Source organism: Camellia sinensis, chromosome 5, assembly GCF_055761805.1.
Source record: "Camellia sinensis isolate YWXY chromosome 5, ASM5576180v1, whole genome shotgun sequence".
Lineage (NCBI taxonomy): Eukaryota > Viridiplantae > Streptophyta > Magnoliopsida > Ericales > Theaceae > Camellia > Camellia sinensis.
Genome location: NC_138965.1, coordinates 193,389,046 through 193,409,574, shown reverse-complemented (window position 1 = coordinate 193,409,574; position 20,529 = coordinate 193,389,046). Strand labels below are relative to the sequence as shown.

The window sequence follows — 20,529 nt, the reverse complement described above, 5'->3', positions numbered from 1 at the left end:
TATTTTATGACATGTCTCCATTCCAGATCAGTCATTGCACGCTTAGAATAAGATATCTTTTTTAGAGTTTATTGAGACATTATTTAATTGATGCTGGTGATGACTCTTACATGTCATTTCTCTTTCTTTTTCTCCTTTAGCTGAATGGGGCTCCTTTTTATAGTCATCACGGCTACAGAGGGCGTGAAAGAGGAAGAGGAATTGGGGTAATGTGTTGCTTCTGCTTTAAATTGGAGTTTTTTGTTGTTTAAGTTAAAAAAGAAGTTGACTACATCATTCCTTAACGCCTCGTTTGGGAAGTTGGCTATTTTAGTAGACTATTTTAGTTTTTGGCTATTTTAGTAGGTTAAAATTTTTGTGTTTGAGAAGATGTTGGATTTTTTTGTAGTTTGATGTGATGTTTGTGAGAGAAAAAATTGAAATGATTATGAGTTTGATGTGACGTTTTGTCTTATTGGCTATTTAAGCCGATTTTGTCTTTTTTGTAGATTTTAACCAAAAAAAAGCCAAAAAGCCTCTTGCCAAACAGGGCCTAAGTTCCTTGTAACTTGCAATGTTATTTGTTCTAACAAATTTTCATTTGGTAAATTCCTCTTTTAGATGGACTAATTCTGTTAAGTCAATTTACACAATATTACCTTCTATGTCGTGAACATCATTATTGGATGTTTTTTTTCAAAACTATTTTTTCCCCGTGGCATACTTTTTGTAAATGTATTGAATAGTAGTCCTTGTAAAAACATTTGATGGCACTCTGCACTGTCTAGATGTCAAGTTATCAAAGCTTTGGTTGATCATGATAACAAACTTGTGTGTATTATTATTGAATAATCAATCAAACAAGTACAAATATATAATCTAATGGAGTCAAACCCTAATCAAACCTAACAACCTAAAGGATTAAACTATCCTTAATGAATAATATAAACTACATAATTCACACCCCCTCTCAAACTGAGGATGCGAGCGTAGAAAATATCGAAAGTTTGCCAAGAAGAAAACGAAAACGAGCAAGAGTGTGAGTCTTCGTAAAAAAATCGGCCAACTGAAGAGAGGAGGGAACAAAAAGGAGAGTAATAGTACCAGCCTGAAGATGCTGTTTGACAAAGTGACAATCTATTTCAACATGCTTAGTCCGTCATGGAAGACTGAATTATGGACAATTTGGGCAGCACTCTGATTATCAGAATACAGCGGAGTCGGATCAGAAAGAGACACCCATATCAGAAAGAAGCCACCGAAGCCAAATGATCTCGGTAGTAGCGTGAGCCATGGCATGATACTCAGCCTTAGCGGTGGAACGGGGCAACAACAAACTATTTCTTACTCTTCCAAGATATGAGAGAATCGCCAAGGAAAATATAAAGACCAGAAGTGGATTTGTGATCAGAGATGTCACCTGCCTAATCAGTGTCAGCATAGGCACGAAGAGTCAAGTCCGAAGAGGCAGACAATAGTAAACATTGCAACAAAGTGCCACGAAGGTAGTGCAAAGTACGGAGTAAGGCAGCCCAGTGTGTGGAACGAGGAGCAGAAACAAACTGACTGAGAATGTGCACAACATAGGAGATGTCCGGACGAGTAACGGTGAGATAAACAAGGCACCCAACCTACTCTCAGTACAAAGTGGGATCCTCAAGAGGAGCGCCATCAGAAGCAGAAAACTTAGCATGCAACTCAAGAGGAGTGTTGACAATTTTGTCATCAGTGAGATGGGCACGAGAAAGAATATCACGGGCATACTTAGTCTGAGAGAGAAGACATCCAGTAGGAGAAGTAGCAACCTCAATACCAAGAAAATACTAAAGAGATCCTAAATCCTTCATCTCGAACTTTTGAAACAATTGATGCTTAACCTCCTCAATAGTATTAGTACTATAATTAGAGCCACTCATGATCATATCATCCACATATAAGAGGAGAACAAGGGCAACAGAAGTGTGCCGAACAAAGAGAGCACAATCATGATGACTAGGGCGAAAACCAAGCTGAAGTGAAACAGAGTGAAATCACTCATACCAAGCACGAGGAGACTGTTTGAGACCATATAGAGCACGGCGAAGACGACAAATAACACCAGGAGGGTGAGAGAGACCCGGGGGAGGGCGCATATACACTTCTTCAACAAAATGCCCATTCAGAAAAGCATTTTTGACATCTAGTTGAAATAAAGGCCAGTGATGGGCAGTAGCAACAGAGATAAGAGTGTGAATGGTAGTCATCTTGGCAACGGGGGCAAAAGTCTCATCGTAACCAATCCCATACTCTTGAGAAAAGCCCTGGGCAACCAAACGAGCTTTGTACCGTTCCAAAGAACCATCAGAAAGGGTTTTGACCTTATAGACCCATTTACAGCCTACAACATTCTTGCCAGCAGGTAATGGAACCAAATCCCAAGTCTGAGTGTTAGCCGAAGCAGTTAACTCGTTATTCATGGCAGCAATCCAATTGGGATCATGACAAGCTTCCTTGTAGGACCTGGGCTCAAAACAAGTATGAAGGCAAGAAAGAAAAGACTGATAGGAAAGGGAAAAATATGTATTACCAAAACCATACCAGTTTGGAGGATGACGGTCTCGCTGTGGAAAGCAATGTGCAGGAGGAGTAGGATCCAAAGAAACAGCTGGAGGTACAGTAGAGCTAGAGACAGGCGAGCTTGGAAGTGCTTTGTGGCGTTGATAAACAAGAAGAGGAGCAGGGGGAACGGGAGCTGGAGAGGAAATAGCTGGCGAGATATCAGAAGTGCTAGTAAGAGGCAAAGTAGAGACCTCAAGATCAGAAACAAACTCATCGGGAGAAACATCATGAGGAAATAGGTCAATGTGAGCCAATTCATCCTTGTAATAGGGATAGGGGTGGAAGGTATAGTGTAATAGGGTAGTTTTTCTAAAAAGGTGACATGTCTAGACACATATAGCTTTTTGGTGGCAGGATCATAGCACTGATAACTTTTCTGATTAATGCCATACCCTACAAAGACACATAGGACACAACGAGAACTAAGTTTAGAGCGCGCTCATTTAGAAAGGAGCACAAAACATGCAGAACCGAAAATACGAAGAAGAAAATAATTGGGACAAACACCAAAAAGATGCTCATACAGAGATGAGCCTGAGAGGAGTAGGCATTCGATTGAGAAGATATGCAGCAGTGAGCACAGCTTCTCCCCAGAAAATAGACGGGACAAAAGACGAGAGCAACAAAGAGCGAGCTATATTAAGGAGAACGCGATGTTTGCGCTCAGCTCGACCATTTTGGGCAGGAGTGTCAGAACACGAAGATTGATGAATAGTGCCATGAGTAGCTAAACACTCCTCAAACTCAGACAAGTAATACTCACCCCCTGAATCAGAACGAAGAACTTTAATGGTGGTGGAAAACTGAGTGCGAATCATGGAGTGAAAATTAGAATATATTTTGTAAAAATCAAATTTTCGAGTCATCAAATAAACCCAGGTAAACCGACTGTAATCATCCATAAAGGACACATAATATTGCGAACCACCCTTGGTAACTATAGGGGAAGGACCTAAAACATCAGTATAAACCAATTGAAAAGGAGAAGATGAAATAGAACCACTTTTATTAAAAGGACGAGCAGACATTTTAGCTAGTTTACAACCACAACACTCAGAAATATCATCAATGGAAAAATTGCCTAAATGTCCAGACCGAACTAACATCCTCAAACGATCACTCGACAGATGACCTAACCTAGAGTGCCAAATATAAAATAAAGAAGACTTATTGTTTAAACAAAAAGAAGATAATGCAGTAGAAGACACTTCTGGAGGAACATGCAAGCTGTCCAAGATATATAGTTCTTCAACTCTATGCCCGATCCCAATCTGCCTCTTGGATATCCGATCCTGCACAACACAATGAGAAGAAGAGAAAATAACATCAAAATCGAAATCAAATAATTGACTAATAGAAATAAGACTGAGTGAGAGGTGAGACACATAAAATACAGGAGAAATAAACAAATGGGAAGAGGAAATAGAACCAATAGTGTACAGGGATAAAATAACCATTAGCTGTAGCAATAGTGATAGAAGGAGAGACACAATTATTGAGGAGAGACGCAATAGGGGTCATATGATGTGAACAACTAGAATAAAAAATTTACGAAGTGTGGATATTACTTGAATAGGATGAACCAGACAAACCTAACTGAGTTGTAGTTATAGCGGAGGCCTGGGATGAAAGATTTGGATTGGCCACCATGAAAGAATTGAACTGCTCAAAATAGACTGCATATTGGAAGACGGACCATTCCCAGAAACCGGTGTAGAAAAGGCAGCAGATGAGTGAGATCCCGAAGATGTCGGTTTAGAGGATGGTGGACCAAATGAACGACCTTTAGACTGTAAAAGTTTAGGACAAACATGTTTCCAATGGCCTTTCTGATGACAGAAGTTGCACACATCCATGGAAACCGGAGGCTTGGGCTTACCAGTAACCTGAAATAAAGGAAAAGGTGGGGTGGGCAAGAGCGGAGGAGTGGCAAAAACTGACTGGGAAGCAGGAGCACCATGAGCCACCTTAAATCGAGTTTCTTCCGCAATAAGCTCACGAACAGCACCATCCACAGAAGGTGAGGGAGACTGATGAAGAATAGCTCCCCAAAGTGGCTCAAATTGATCACGAAGGGCCATAAAAAATTAAACAAGATGTTGCTTCTCCTGATACTTGGTATAACTGTCAAGTAATTGTAAATCTGATGGTTCCATCAAAGTAAGCTGATCCCAATAAGTAGTTATCTCATTGTAGAACTCCTGAATGGACTTATCTTTCTAATTAGCACTGCGAATAGGCATTTCAAGTTCATACTGTTTTGCAAAGTTAGACTCAAGGTACATAGTTTTCAAATAGTCCTAAACTTGTTTAGAAGTAGAATACTTTAAAAAATTCATACCAATGGTAGTTTTAACTGAATTATGAAACCAAATAAGAATTTGTGCATTTTCATTATCCCATTTAGCAACCTCGGCTTCAGTTTCTTGAGATTCCGTAGGTCTAATAGTCACACCAATCACATAATTCCACATGCCTTTACCAATTATAAAATTTTTCATTACATGAGACCAATAAGAGTAATTGATACCATCTAACTTAGTGGTGATAGCTTGTAATTTATCTTCAGCCATAGTAGTATAATATAATTACAAAACCAATTAGGTCAACCTTATAATAACATTATCACCACAAATATCAATAGAACCAAGGCAGAGCACACAGAGTGAGAGAGACTGAACCTATAATCAAAAGTCAATTTCAGCTACAGAGATAGAGGCGCTAATTTCAGACCTTACTTTGATCGTGTGAACTAGAGGCAGGGAGAGAGGTCACCAATACGAGCCACACAGAGGAATTACAGAGCTTTGATTGAACCAGATGAGGGGCTGCGATGGTCGATGATGACCTAGGGCTCTGACGCAACCAGATGAACACGCAACCTAAGGTTCAGAACCAGCAACCAGCAAGAGCGAAGTGCAACGACGAGAAGAGAGACCATGGAGACCCCAGCGAAGGCCTTGCAAAGAGAGAAAAGGGCTGCGATGGTTGATGATGACCTGTGAAAGGTATGCTAACATCTGAGTCGTGGCTCTAATACCATGATAACAAACTTGTGTGTAATCAATCAAACAAGAACAAATATATAATCTAATAGATTCAAACCCTAATCAAATCCTAACAACCTAAAGGACTAAACTATCCTTAATGAATACTATAAACTACATAATTCACAGATCACATCATTGTATTGTGAGTTATGGTCACATGGAAGCAACCATCTAAACTACCAAAGATTACAAAAAAGTCTTTTTCTCCCCTAATCAAGTAGGTGAAAGTGAAACCAACTTTTTTGAACAAAGCTAAAGGCTGAAGGTGAAACCCACCCGGAATGCCAGTCTCTGTGAGAGAGAGATATGTAGCACGGTGAAAGACCTGCACTCCTGCAGAGAAGGGAAACAAGAAAGAGCAGAGATGGAAAAGAAAGTGAGGGAAATAGATGAACCTTGGTAATGGAGGAGATGAGGGAATGAGGCAGGAGTAGAAGAAGAATAGGGGGGAAGAACATTGGGGGAAGGAGAATACACTCGAGACCTATATAGACAGACGTAAATAAAGGAACCAGCAAGGGAAAGAATATTTGTAAGGGGAAAAAAAAAAAAAAAAACTTTTTTGGTTTTCTTGAGAGGAAAAGAATACTTGTCAAGCTTAAAAAGGATTTGCTCAGCAGCCACTGCCTTTGGCTGTTGAGGAAGGGTGTGTAGCTGATGCAAACCTTATGTCTGTCAGCAATAAGAGTTTATAAAGAGAGTGGATCTAGAAAATGGAGATGCAGCAGTTGTATGGACTTACCAGTGATGTGGTGGGGAGTTTGCAAACTGGCAATTTGATGGTGCCTCTATCTCTCTTTAGCACTTTTTTGAGGTGGCAAATGGGGTTTTGGTTGGGAGAGGGTATCCTCATTGAAGAGGAGCAGTTTTTATTTCAGATATTTTATGGTTGCTAGAATCTAGTTATTCGAAATCAAGTTGATATTTAAATCTGTCAGATTGGGTATCTGGACTGTTAACTGGGCTTCCACATAGCATGTGGTGTCCTGTTAACTCCTTATCTAACTAACCACCTATGAAGCACGGGTGCTGGTATGGATATTGGTACGAATACGCCAATACGGAAAGACCAAAAATAAATAGGATTCAAGTTTGATTGGAGTACATCAATAATTTTTTTATTTTTTATAATTTATAGTTTGAGATTCAACCTACAGATCAAAGTTCAATACCAAACTAAAAGGAGAAATTACAAAATCAAACGAGATATCGTAGTTCAACTCTATCAATACCAAAGCAAAGTCCATAAACTATTTTAATGCCATTAAATAGGAGAAATTACAAAGTAAAGTTTCATTTCAAAAGCAAGCTAAGTAAAATTTGAAAATTTGAAAATTCAGTTTTCACTCCCATAAACTTCATTATTGAATAATATATTTTTCATCTCTGGCACATCAAATAAATGATTTGTAATTAAATTAAAAAAACGTACCCGGTATGTATTTCAAGTACTCGATACGCGTGCAGCCCTATCGGTACTCGTACCAGTATTTGGTACGAGTACAACAACATTTTCGGAGTACCCGTGTTTCATAGCTAACCACATAGCGAGATAGAAGGGGATAGAAGAACCATTTGTCATAGGATATTTCATATGCTTTGCTTGATGGATTATAAATTACATCTTTGTCTTATTGTCTTGGATCCAAAGATTTACGAGTCTCAAAACCATCTATGGATTTTGTTGGAAATACCAATCTGTGCTTGGAGAACTCGACCAAACCATAGAATATGGGTCATGGGGCAACATCTAGGAAGACTTACATGTAAGTTCTAATAGATGTACTTATTGTCCAATAGGTCTTATGATAATTAATGGCGTTTTTCATTAAATATTATTAAAAAATGTCACTAATTGTTAATTTTTAGTTACAATTTGAAAATTGTCACAAAAATTAAGTCGCAAAGTTTCAACTTTCAGTGACAATTTGAAAAATTCATCATAGAAAAATGTCAATAATTGTAAGTTTTAGAGACAATTTATAAAAATCGTGATAAAAAAAGTCACTAATTGTCAATTTTTACTGACATGCAAAAAATCTTCACAAAAAATTATTTGTAGTGACGATTTTGCTAGGACTTATTTTCAATAGGACTTGATGGAAATTGAGTTTAATTATTAGGACATATTGGTAGTTTATCCCAATATCTAAACCCATCCTTACTAAATCCATTTATTGAAAGATGTTGGATGTGTTTGGTTTGTGTTTTGAGATAAATTTTCAAAAAAAAAATTTGGGAGGGAGTTTAGAATTTTTTGTTTGTTTGTTTGGTTGTATATTTTGAAAATAATTTTGGAATTTGGGATGATTTGATATTTTGTTGTAGTTTAGTAAATGTGTGTGAGAGAAAAAGTGATTGAGGAGAGAAGAGAGAAAAAGTAATTGATTAATGTGTAGGAGAGTGATTTTGAAAAAAATTTGAACCAAATAACATTTTAAAAATTTCTCAAAAATTGTATCTTCAGATACAAACCAAACAAGCCTGTTAATTTTTGTTTTCAGTTAAAAGCTAGGTTTTTCTCGAGCATTGAAGAATGTAAACAGAAGTATGTTTATGTCGAGCCTTGTTATTTTCTTTATCGTTTGATAGTCAATGGTTTATTCTGGTAACAAGAATCCTGATGAGGTGTACTGTGTATTTTCCAGCCTTACTTGTAGTTATGAGCTATCTCATTAGTTGTTCCATAGCGATTTTTTTTTTTTTTTTTGGGTGTGTGCGTGCGCTTGTGTGTATGTACAAGGGGGCCACTTGACATAATGTGGAATGCTTAATGCTTTGTGTGTGATCTTATTCTTTTGCATCTTTGCTTATACTTAGGGTGTGAGTTCATTTGCTGCACAGTGAGTTCATTTTAATGTCGAAGTATTAATTTTTGTTTACTTAAAGGTTCTTTCTTCTTTGTGTCAGTACCACTTCACTAGTAGAACATTGATACTGGGTCCTCCAATATCAAGTCCGTTCACTTCAACTATGGCTTTCCAGTAGTTGACTTCATCAGATATTTGATTTATGTGAGTGTTCTGGAGAGTCATCAGACTCATTTTCAGTTCCTGAGGAATACAAAGCTGCAATTTCGTCCTCTTCATTGGAAGAAGTATCCGATTCATCAGAAAGTATTCTAAGAATCTGTTGTTGAATATCATTATCTATAGATAGTTCATTAAGCTTCTGTTGTAGTTTTGATTTACAACGATTAGCATAATGACCTATCTGTCCACATTTATAGCATTTAATTGTGGATATAGATTTCTTCCTGGAATATTTTTGTTTACCTTTTGAAGGTATTTGTGGCTGGATTGGATTTTTAGCATAATTTCGTTTTCTGGATTTTTTGGAATAATACTTTGAAGATTTTCCAATTTTATGTCTTTTCTGTTTGTGAGGATACTGTAATTTTGTATCATAGGCAAATTGTTCACAAAATTCGCCTAATTCTTTTCTTCCTGTAAGAGGCTGATGTTTCATTTGTTGCTATAATTTAAGATCATTGCATAAAGCAAGTCCTTTATCAATGATAATACCTACGAGTTGGCCATAGGTATACCTACTGTATGGGATAGCCAATTGATTATGACGATCTCTTAACTTCTTTCTGACTCTTTCGGCAAAAAGAGTAGGAAGACCATCAATAAATTTGGCTTTCCAATGATCTGAATTAGCATCAGCTCTACGATGTACTTTCATCAGGAATACATCCTTATACTATCTAAAATGGGATAAAGATGGACTTTTCTAAGACATTTATTTGTGAATTTGATATATTACCACTTTCCATATACCATAATGGAAAAGGTTGAAATTTTTGGTTTTCTTCCATGTATAGTACTGGATTTTAATTCCGGTTAATTGTTCTGGAGTGTGATTTGCAAAATACCATTCTCTGAATTTTGCATATTTTTCTTGGTAGCAATCCTGATTTAGGATTTTCCTGTTTTCACTACCTGGACTAAAATCCATTAAACTTCAAAATTCATGTCACTGGCAGAAGGACTATAAGGTCCTTTGCTACTGGATTCCCTAGGTTCATAAATACCATGTGGAATTTTATTGGTTGAAAACTATAATCCTTGGACAACTGGATCCATAGGGTCAACGTGGTCTGGATTGATTGGTGGTCTGGATGGCATGCCTTGCATAACAGATTCTACAGGTTCAGCACTAGAGTGTCTGGATGACTCAGGAAAGTCTACCCTATATGCTTCTCTAAAAGAGGGAGTAGATCTGACACTGGTGGTTGACATACTTCTGGATAGTTGCCTTTGAGGTCTTCGAAAACGAAGGTAAACATTACCTCCTTCTGTCTGTATAACATCATCCAAATTGTGTCGGACAATTGGCCTAGGAGGAACAACATTAGTTATTTGCCATTTTTTTGGAAAAGTAATTTTTTCCCATTCAATCATTTTAGGAACAGCAACTTGACTACTGTAAAGATTGGTGTCAATAAGCACTGTGTGACCTTGATCACTCTGCTTTCTAATATAAGGATTTAAAGTTGATAAAACCTTTAAATAAATCCTGGATATTACTGTAAAAGGTGGTGATCCTGGAAGATACTCATAGCCATGAGATAAGATTCTCAGTTCTAAAACCTTAGATAGGTTTTGGTCTGATAGGGCTACACTCAGGTTGGGATATATGTCAAAATATACTGGTCCATGAGCTAGGCTGGTTTCTATGGCTCCCATAAGCGAAGCTTTCCAATTGGTACACCTACCATCTCGTAGTGTACACTGGATACTGGTATTTTGACCTAAAAGAATCAGAGGTTTAAAAGCAACCTGAACAAGTCCTATGTGGACATATTTGTATTTCTGTAAGAAAGGATAAAGATCCTGGAGTTGTATTAAATACATTAATTCATCATTATTCTGGACTGAGGCTGCATGCTCAAAGGTCTTGATGATTCTTCGACTGGAGAAATCAAGCATACCTATCTTATAGATGGTATCTGGTTTTACTTTTGGTATGGTCCACTTATCAAGTGCCTCCTTGACATCTTGATAAGCAACTAATTATCTGGCTTCTGATGTAGAAGCAACTATATTGGCCACTGTGTTGGCTACTGTATTAACATCTTCTTCATGAGTGGTAGATATAGAGTTGTATGATGACCATATATGTATAATTAAAATGAAATAAAACTAACTATAACCAACATTAAACTTGGCTCTGATACCAAGTGTCAGATTCATTACTGCTTTTGTAGAACCTCCTGCAAAAAGTACTAATGCGGTGACAGTTAAGGAAATTATTCCTATTCTAAAACAAAATAATTATACTAATCTTTTCTGTCAAACTATGGGGAAACAGTTAACCAGAATTAAAGAAACAGTTGTTCATATTAATGACACCTGTCATCTTCAACCTAAGACTCCAGATATACAACCTGTAGCTTTTAAGCCTACTCCTATAGTAACAAATTTTAATTTAAAACCTAAAAAAAGTAATACAGAATTTATGGATACTCTACTAAACAAGATTAAAAATCTTTATATAGGAGAATCCTCACAAGTTAATATGTTATCCAGAAATCATTTCCAGGAGATAGATGAAAATTATCAGAATTTGGAACCCCACCAAATATTTGAAATCCAGGCTAATTTTTCAAAATGAGCCCTCTTCTGTTAATAAAGTTCATTATGGAACAAATATAGATAGAACTGCTCATACTGCACCAAGCAGATATTATTATTCCAGGCCTAGCCCTATGGATCTTCTTTATGAAGAAGATTTCCTCCATAGTCAGAAATCTTACCACAGTAGAATCATTTATGAATGGAATATTGATGGTCTTATAGAATATCAAATATTCGAAGTCCTTCAGCATATGTTTATGTTTGCCACCGTATGCAAACAAAATGAGAATACTGACCATCAAGTTGCCCGATTTATAGTCAATGGCTTTACCGGGTTACTCAAAGGATGGTGGGATAATATTCTCACTACAACACAAAATAATGAAATTTTAGGTTCTACTCGTATAAAAACTGATCCAGACACCAGAGCTGAAACTACTGAGCAAGATGCTGTTTACACTTTGGTAAACACTATAGTCCTCCATTTCATTGGTGCCGTAACCGGCATTGAAGATCGAAGTAGAGAACTATTACAAAAATTAAAATGTCCATCTTTATCCCATTTTAGATGGTATAAGGATGTTTTCCTGCTGAAAGTACATCGTAGAGCTGATGCTAGTTCAGATCATTGGAAAGCCAAATTTATTGATGGTCTTCCTACTCTTTTTGCCGAAAGAGTCAGAAAGAAGTTAAGAGATCGTCATAATCAATTGGCTATCCCATACAGTAGGTATACTTATAGCCAACTCGTAGGTATTATCACTGATGAAGGACTTGCTTTATGCAATGATCTTAAATTACAGCAACAAATGAAACATCAACATCTTACAGGAAGAAAAGAATTAGGCGAATTTTGTGAATAATTTGCCTATGATACAAAATTACAGTATCCTCACAAACAGAAAAGACATAAAATTGGAAAATCTTCAAAGTATTATTCCAAAAAATCCAGAAAACGAAATTATGCTAAAAATCCAATCCAGCCACAAATACTTTCAAAAGGTAAACAAAAATATTCCAGGAAGAAATCTATATCCACAATTAAATGCTATAAATGTGGACAGATAGGTCATTATGCTAATCGTTGTAAATCAAAATTACAACAGAAGTTTAATGAACTATCTATAGATAATGGTATTCAACAACAGATTCTTAGAATACTTTCTGATGAATCGGATACTTCTTCCAATGAAGAGGACGAAATTATAGCTTTGTATTCCTCAGGAACTGAAAATGAGTCTGATGACTCTCCAGAAATTTGTGAGTGTAAAACTCACATAAATCAGATATCTGATGAAGTCAATTATTGGAAAACCATAGTTGAAATGAACGTACTTAATATTGGGGGATCCAGTATCAATGTTCTTACAGAAGAATAACAAAATATGATTACTTTTGCTGATCAGATTTCTAATCCAGAAATGAAATTAAAATTTTTAGAATTATGTTTACAGCATCAGAAGAAGGAAAAAATTCTTCCTCCTCAACATTACAATATGAAAGAAGTTTTTCAAAGACTTCAACCTTTTACCGAAGAAAAGCCTTTAACTATCCAGGATTTAAAAATGGAAGTCAATGCTTTAAAAGTTGAAATCAAACATTTGCAAACTTCTAATATTACCATTAATTCTGAAATTAAAAAGATTAATAGTAAGATTCAGAATAAGGAAAAAGGGATCATAATTAATGAATCTACTTCCGAATCTATTCCAGTTTCAGAAACAAAAGAGCCTGATTACCTCATGCTCATGAGTACAGTTACTTTTTAGAAATGGTATATCAGAATCACTTTTATGATAAAACCCGATTTTATTATAAAAGATGCAATTGCCCTTTTAGATAGTGGAGCTGATATGAACTGTATTCAGGAAGGATTAATTACTAAATACTTTCATAAGACAACCCAATCACTTACAAGTGCAAGTGGTAATTCTTTATACATCCAGTATAAACTTCCAGAAGTATTAATTTGTAATCAAAGATTATGTCTTCCTACTTCTTTTGTTTTAAAAACATGTCTCAAGCCATAATCCTAGGAACACTTTTTCTGTGTTTGCTTATGCCAATTTCTAAAATTGATTCTATTGGCATACACACAACCTTAAATAATCAACCGATTATTTTTGAGTTCATTACAAAACCTTATACAAAAGAATTAGATCAGATTAAGGATCTAGTTAATTTCAAAGAAAAACAAAATAATTTCCTCCAAAAGGAAATTAGCTTTTTAACTACGGAACGACGACTTCAACAGTCTTCTTTCCAGCAAAAAATCAAATCACTTGAACAAGAATTTCAACATAAAATCTGCAGTGATATTCCAAATGCCTTTTGGAATAGGAAGAAACACATAGTTTCTCTTCCTTATGAACCAGGTTATGATGAGCGGAAAATCCCTACTCGCGCTCGACCAAGTCAAATGAAAAAAGAGTATTTAGAACTCTGTAAATCAGAAATTAATACTCTTCCAGAAAAAGCTTATTCGATCTAGTAGATCTCCTTGGAGTTGTACAGCCTTTTATGTTAATAAAAATGCAGAAATTGAAAGAGGTGTGCCAAGATTGGTAATTAACTATAAACCTCTTAATGAAGTGTTACAATGGATAAGGTATCCAGTTCCAAATAAAAAAGATCTTTTAGATCGTCTCCAGGATGCAGTCATATTTTCTAAATTTGACATGAAATCAGGATATTGGCAAGTCCAAATCGCTGAACAAGACAGATACAAAACTGCTTTTACAATACCTTTTGGGCATTTTGAATGGAATGCTATGCCATTTGGATTAAAAAATGCACCTTCTGAATTCCAGCATATTATGAATGATATATTCAATCTTTATATAGAATTTTCCATTTGCTATATTGATGATGTTTTAATATTTTCTTCATCAATTGACCAGCACATGAAACATCTTAACATTTTTAAGCATGTTATTATTAAAAATGACTTAGTTGTTTCTGCATAAAAAATGCAACTTTCTCAGACTACAATCAGATTTTTGGGTCATAATATTCACAATGGTACTATTATTCCCATAAATAGAAGCATGGAATTTGCATCTAAATTTCCAGATGAAATTAAAGACAAAACTCAATTGCAGAGATCTTTAGGCAGTTTAAATTATATTCATGATTACTATCCTAACCTTGCTACAGATACAGCTATTTTATATTTCAGACTCCGGAAAAATCCTTCTCCTTGGGGACCAGAACATACAGACGCTGTTCAGAAGATTAAGACTAGAGTTAAAACTCTACCTTGTCTTTCTTTACCAAATCTAGAATGGAAAAAAATTGTAGAAACTGATACTTCGAACTTAGGTTATGGTGGCATACTTAAACAATTTAATCCTAACAGTAACAAAGAACTTTTAAGATTTACTTCTGGTATTTGGCATCAAGTTGCTAAAAATTATCCGACAATTAAACAAGAATGTTTAGCTATTGTTAAATGTGCCTTAAAATTCCAGGATGATTTATGAAATCAACATTTTTTAATAAGAGTTGATTGTTCTGCAGCAAAACAGATTTTTAAGAAGGATGTTAAAAATCTGGCTTAAAAACAAATTTTTGCCACATGACAGGGCCAACTTTCAGTATTTGATTTTGATATTGAACATATCAAAGGAGAACATAATTCTCTTCCTGACTTCCTAACCCGCGAATATTTGCAGGGTCCAAATAATGTCCAATAGAGGCCAAGGCCCGGGCAGACGGGGCCGTGGGCGGGGATCCAATCCCTATCATACAGAATTTCCAGGCTTACATGCCTTTTCCAGTAAAAAAGGAGAATCTAGCCAATCGGCTAAAGATGTCCTCTTTACTCCTCCACTTCCATATGTTCAGAATTTTATCATTGAGGAAACTGTCCTCTATATTGAAAATTCCGATATTCAATGGATGAAAGATCCATGGGAAATTAAAAGGAGGTATTTTACTACTCAACATTTATTACCTCACTTTGATCAGTACAGATACATCTATGAGCAGATCCTTGTTGATACTGCCTCTGTTGACTTCAAACATACTCTTGCTGAGCCCAATCGCACAGCTAGTCCAATTAATTACAGCAAAGCTACTATCCAGCAGATCTTGCCGATGCCGGCCTGGGGCATGCATCCTCATGTTACCCGTACCCTTGAGATCCGTAATAAAAAATCTCGTTACAGCTATTGGCATTATGCTAATGCTTTTTCTCAAGCATTTTATTATATGAATCCCCCCGTAACCATTTTTGGTTCTTTCGTGTCCTTCCCGACCTTTTACAAAACGATCTCCCAAACTAAGCCATTTTTAATAATAACATGCTTAAAAATGTTAAGATGTTTCATGTGCTGGTCAATTGATGAAGAAAATATTAAAACATCAATATAGCAAATGAAAAATTCTGTATAAGGATTGAATATATCATTCATAATATGCTGGAATTCAGAAGGTGCATTTTTTAATCCAAATGGCATAACATTCCATTCAAAATGCGCAAAAGGTACTGTAAAAGCAGTTTTGTATCTGTCTTGTTTAGCGATTTGGACTTGCCAATATCCTGATTTCATGTCAAATTTAGAAAATATGACTGCATCCTGGAGACGATCTAAAAGATCTTTTTTGTTTAGAACTAGATACCTTATCCATTGTAATGCTTCATTAAGAGGTTTATAGTTAATTACCAATCTTGGCACACCTCTTTCAATTTCCGCATTTTTATTAACATAAAAGGCTGCACAACTCCAAGGAGATCTACTGGATCGAATAAGCTTTTTCTGAAGAAGAGTATTAATTTCTAATTTACAGAGTTCTAAATACTCTTTTTTCATTTGATTTGGTCGAGCACGAGTAGGGATTTTCCCCTCATCATAACCTGGTTCATAAGGAAGAGAAACTATGTGTTTCTTCCTATTCCAAAAGGCATTTGGAATATCACTGCAGATTTCATGTTGAAATTCTTGTTCAAGTGATTTGATTTTTTGCTGGAAAGAAGACTGTTGAAGTCGTTGTTTCGTAGTTAAAAAGCTAATTTTCTTTTGGAAGAAATTAATTTGTTTTTATTTGAAATTAACTAGATCCTTAATCTGATCTAATTCTTTTGTATAAGGTTCTGTAATGAACTCAAAAATAATCGGTTGATTATTTAAGGTTGTGTAGTAGTAGGCTTAAAAGCTACAAGTTGTATATCTGGAGTCTTAGGTTGAAGATGACAGGTGTCCTTAATATGAACAACTGTTTCTTCAATTCTGGTTAACTGTTTCCCCATAGTTTGACAGAAAAGATTAGTATAATTATTTTGTTTTAGAATAGGAATAATTTCCTTAACTGTCACCGCATTAGTGCTTTTTGTAGGAGGTTCTACAAAAGCAGTAATAACTAAGGGTTGACTGGTAGTAGAATCACTGGGAAGTAATTCTAAAGATTTTGCAGGAGGATGTACTAATGTAATAATATTTCCATCAGTAGTTACCCAGTCTTTCAATATGAAAAGCTAATATATCATTTAATATAACAAGAGTATAAACAGACATACATCAAAAGAAGAGTAAGAAATACTTACAATCAGTACTGCAACTATTTATTATACTTCAAATGGTTGAAAGAAAATTACACCCTGAGAGAGAAGGAGAGAGTACAGACTTATAAACTGAAAAGCTTAAAACATTCAAAGCGTGCCTTCAACAAGGGTGAGGCATCCCTTATATAATAAAATAAAAGATAATGGATAAGGATGAGCAAGACAAGTGGCGTGTCCTGGTTGGCTTTGAGTCGATCGTCTTATCTCCTCGAAATTCCCTTATCACTTAGTGTCGGTAGATGGACAGTTGGATGGCCAACTATCAAAGAATCTACTTTAGCCGAAAGTAGGCTTGTTTTGACATGGAGCTAGAAAGTGATGCTGGATTAATGGAGGACAAAGTGGCACATTACTCCTCTTTTCCTTTTCCTTTCTTGTCCTTTTCTTGGCTCATTTTGTCGGCAATCAATCCCGTGAGTGAGTCCCAAAAATCTCTAAAATTTGGATCGGCATTTGCTGGCTCTTGTGATTCGCCTGCCAGTGCTGAAAATTCATTTTCATCCTCATAAGGATTAGTATGACCTTCATTTGGATCGTCGTGACGGGTACCAGATTTCATGCTAGTATCATCACGGTTAAATGACTGAAGAAATTGTTCTTTCATGTAGTCCATACTTTTGATGACTAATTCTTGTTTTGAAAGTGCTGGATATTTTTGTCGTAATTCATTTTGAATTTGGACAAATGGATTCTGGACTGTAGGTGCAGCTGGGATAAGCTTGGGAGTAGCATCCTAGCAGGCCTATGTATGACCTTTGATTTTCTGGAGAAGTTCTTGAGGAGGTTTGGGATCATCCATTTTATTCCACCACTTATAAAAAAAAACTCGTTTTAAACGGGGAATTTTATTCTGGAGATCACATAGGAAATCCCATTTCCAAATCCAGGGGATACCAAAGCGGATAACAAAATGGACTCTATATTTGGACATAGATATGTCCTTGTATCCTGGAAGGTGGTTGTATGCAATCTGCCATTCTTTGAATGTATTGCGAACATTGACTGGAAATGCATCAATCTGAATACCAAATTTATCCCACCAAACGAGAAACCAGTTTGGGAGATCGTTTTGTAAAAGGTCGGGAAGGACACAAAAGAACCAAGAATGGTTCCGGGGGGATTCATATAATAAAATACTTGAAAAAAAGCATTAATATAATCCCAATAGCTGTAACGAGATTCTTATTACGGATCTCAAGGGTACGGGTAACATGAGGATGCATGCCCCAGGCCGGCATCGGCAAGATCTGCTGGATAGTAGCTTTGCTGTAATTAATGGGACTAGCTGTGCGATTGGGCTCAGCAAGAGTATGTTTGAAGTCAACAGAGGCAGTATCAACAAGGATCTGCTCATAGATGTATTTGTACTGATCAAAGTGAGGTAATAAATGTTGAGTAGTAAAATACCTCCTTTTAATTTCCCATGGATCTTTCATCCATTGAATATCGGAATTTTCAATATAGAGGACAGTTTCCTCAATGATAAAATTCTGAACATATGAAAGTGGAGGAGTAAAGAGGACATCTTTAGCCGATTGGCTAGATTCTCCTTTTTTACTGGAAAAGGCATGTAAGCCTGGAAATTCTTTATGATAGGGATTGGATCCCCGCCCACGGCCCCGTCTGCCCGGGCCTTGGCCTCTACTGGACATTATTTGGACCCTGCAAATATTCGCGGGTTAGGAAGTCAGGAAGAGAATTATGTTCTCCTTTGATATGTTCAATATCAAAATCAAATACTGAAAGTTGGCCCTGTCATGTGGCAAAAATTTGTTTTTAAGCCAGATTGTTAACATCCTTCTTAAAAATCTGTTTTGCTGCAGAACAATCAACTCTTATTAAAAAATGTTGATTTAATAAATCATCCTGGAATTTTAAGACACATTTAACAATAGCTAAACATTCTTGTTTAATTGTCGGATAATTTTTAGCAGCTTGATGTCAAATATCAGAAGTAAATCTTAAAAGTTCTTCTTTGTTACTGTTAGGATTAAATTGTTTAAGTATGCCACCATAACCTAAGTTCGAAGTATCAGTTTCTACAATTTTTTTCCATTCTAGATTTGGTAAAGAAAGACAAGGTAGAGTTTTAACTCTAGTCTTAATCTTCTGAACAACGTCTGTATGTTCTGGTCCCCAAGGAGGAGGATTTTTCCGGAGTCTGGAATATAAAATAGCTGCATCTGTAACAAGGTTAGGATAGTAATCATGAATATAATTTAAACTGCCTAAAAATCTCTGCAATTGAGTTTTATCTTTAATTTCATCTGGAAATTTAGATGCAAATTCCATGCTTCTATTTATGGGAATAATAGTACCATTGTGAATATTTTGACCCAAAAATTTGATTGTAGTCTGAGAAAGTTGCATTTTTGATGCAGAAACAACTAAGCCATTTTTAATAATAACATGCTTAAAAATGTTAAGATGTTTCATGTGCTGGTCAATTGATGAAGAAAATATTAAAACAACATCAATATAGCAAATGGAAAATTCTGTATAAAGATTGAATATATCATTCATAATTTGCTGGAATTCAGAAGGTGCATTTTTTAATCCAAATGGCATAGCATTCCATTCAAAATGCCCAAAAGGTATTGTAAAAGCAGTTTTGTATCTGTTTTGTTCAGCGATTTGGACTTGCCAATATCCTGATTTCATGTTAAATTTAGAAAATATGATTGCATCCTGGAGACGATCTAAAAGATCTTTTTTATTTGGAACTGGATATCTTATCCATTGTAAGGCTTTATTAAGAGGTTTATAGTTAATTACCAATCTTGGCACATCTCTTTCAATTTTTGCATTTTTATTAACATGAAAGGCTGTACAACTCTAAGGAGATCTACTGGATCGAATAAGCTTTTTCTGGAGAAAAGTATTAATTTCTGATTTACAGAGTTCTAAATACTCTTTTTTCATTTGACTTGGTCGAGCGCGAGTAGGGATTTTCCCCTCATCATAACCTGCTTCATAAGGAAGAGAAACTATGTGTGTCTTCCTATTCCAAAAGGCATTTGGAATATCACTGCAGATTTCATGTTGAAATTCTTGTTCAAGTGATTTTTTGCTGGAAAGAAGACTATTGAAGTCGTTCGTAGTTAAAAAGCTAATTTCCTTTTGGAGGAAATTAATTTGTTTTTCTTTGAAATTAACTAGATCCTTAATCCGATCTAATTCTTTTGTATAAGGTTCTGTAATGAACTCAAAAATAATCGGTTGATTATTAAAGGTTGTGTGTATGCCAATAGAATCAATTTTAGAAATTGGCATAAGCAAACACAGAAAAGGTGTTTATAGGATTATGGCCTGAGACATGTTTTTAATAAGAACAAAAGAAGTAGGAAGACATAATCTTTGATTACAAATTAATACTTCTGGAAGTTTATACTGGATGTATAAAGAATTACCACTTGCACTTATAAGGGATTGGGTTGTCTTATGAAAGTATTTAGTAGGGATTAATTCCTACTAAATAATATAAACTACATAATGCACAGATCACATCATTGAATTGTGAGTTATGGTCACATGGAAGCAGCCATCTGAACTACCAAAGATTACAAAAAAGTCTTTTTCTCCCCTAATAATCAAGTAGGTGAAAGTGAAACCAACTTTTTTGAGCAAAGCTGAAGGCTGAAGGTGAAACCCACCCGGAATGCCAGTCTCTGTGAGGGAGAGAGATGTAGCACAGTGAAAGACCTGCACTCCTGCAGAGAAGGGAAACAAGAAAGAGCAGAGATGGAAAAGAAAGTGA

General features: G+C 35.8%; 1 protein-coding gene across 1 annotated transcript in view; it reads left to right on the top strand.

Annotated features, from left to right (window-relative positions):
* Positions 1-20,529, top strand: part of LOC114302709 (protein decapping 5) — a 29,295-nt gene that overhangs the window by 5,002 nt on the left and 3,764 nt on the right. The window contains exon 5 of the mRNA XM_028247778.2: positions 141-206. Coding sequence (XP_028103579.2) covers positions 141-206 — 66 coding nt within the window. The remainder of the gene's footprint in view (positions 1-140; positions 207-20,529) is intronic.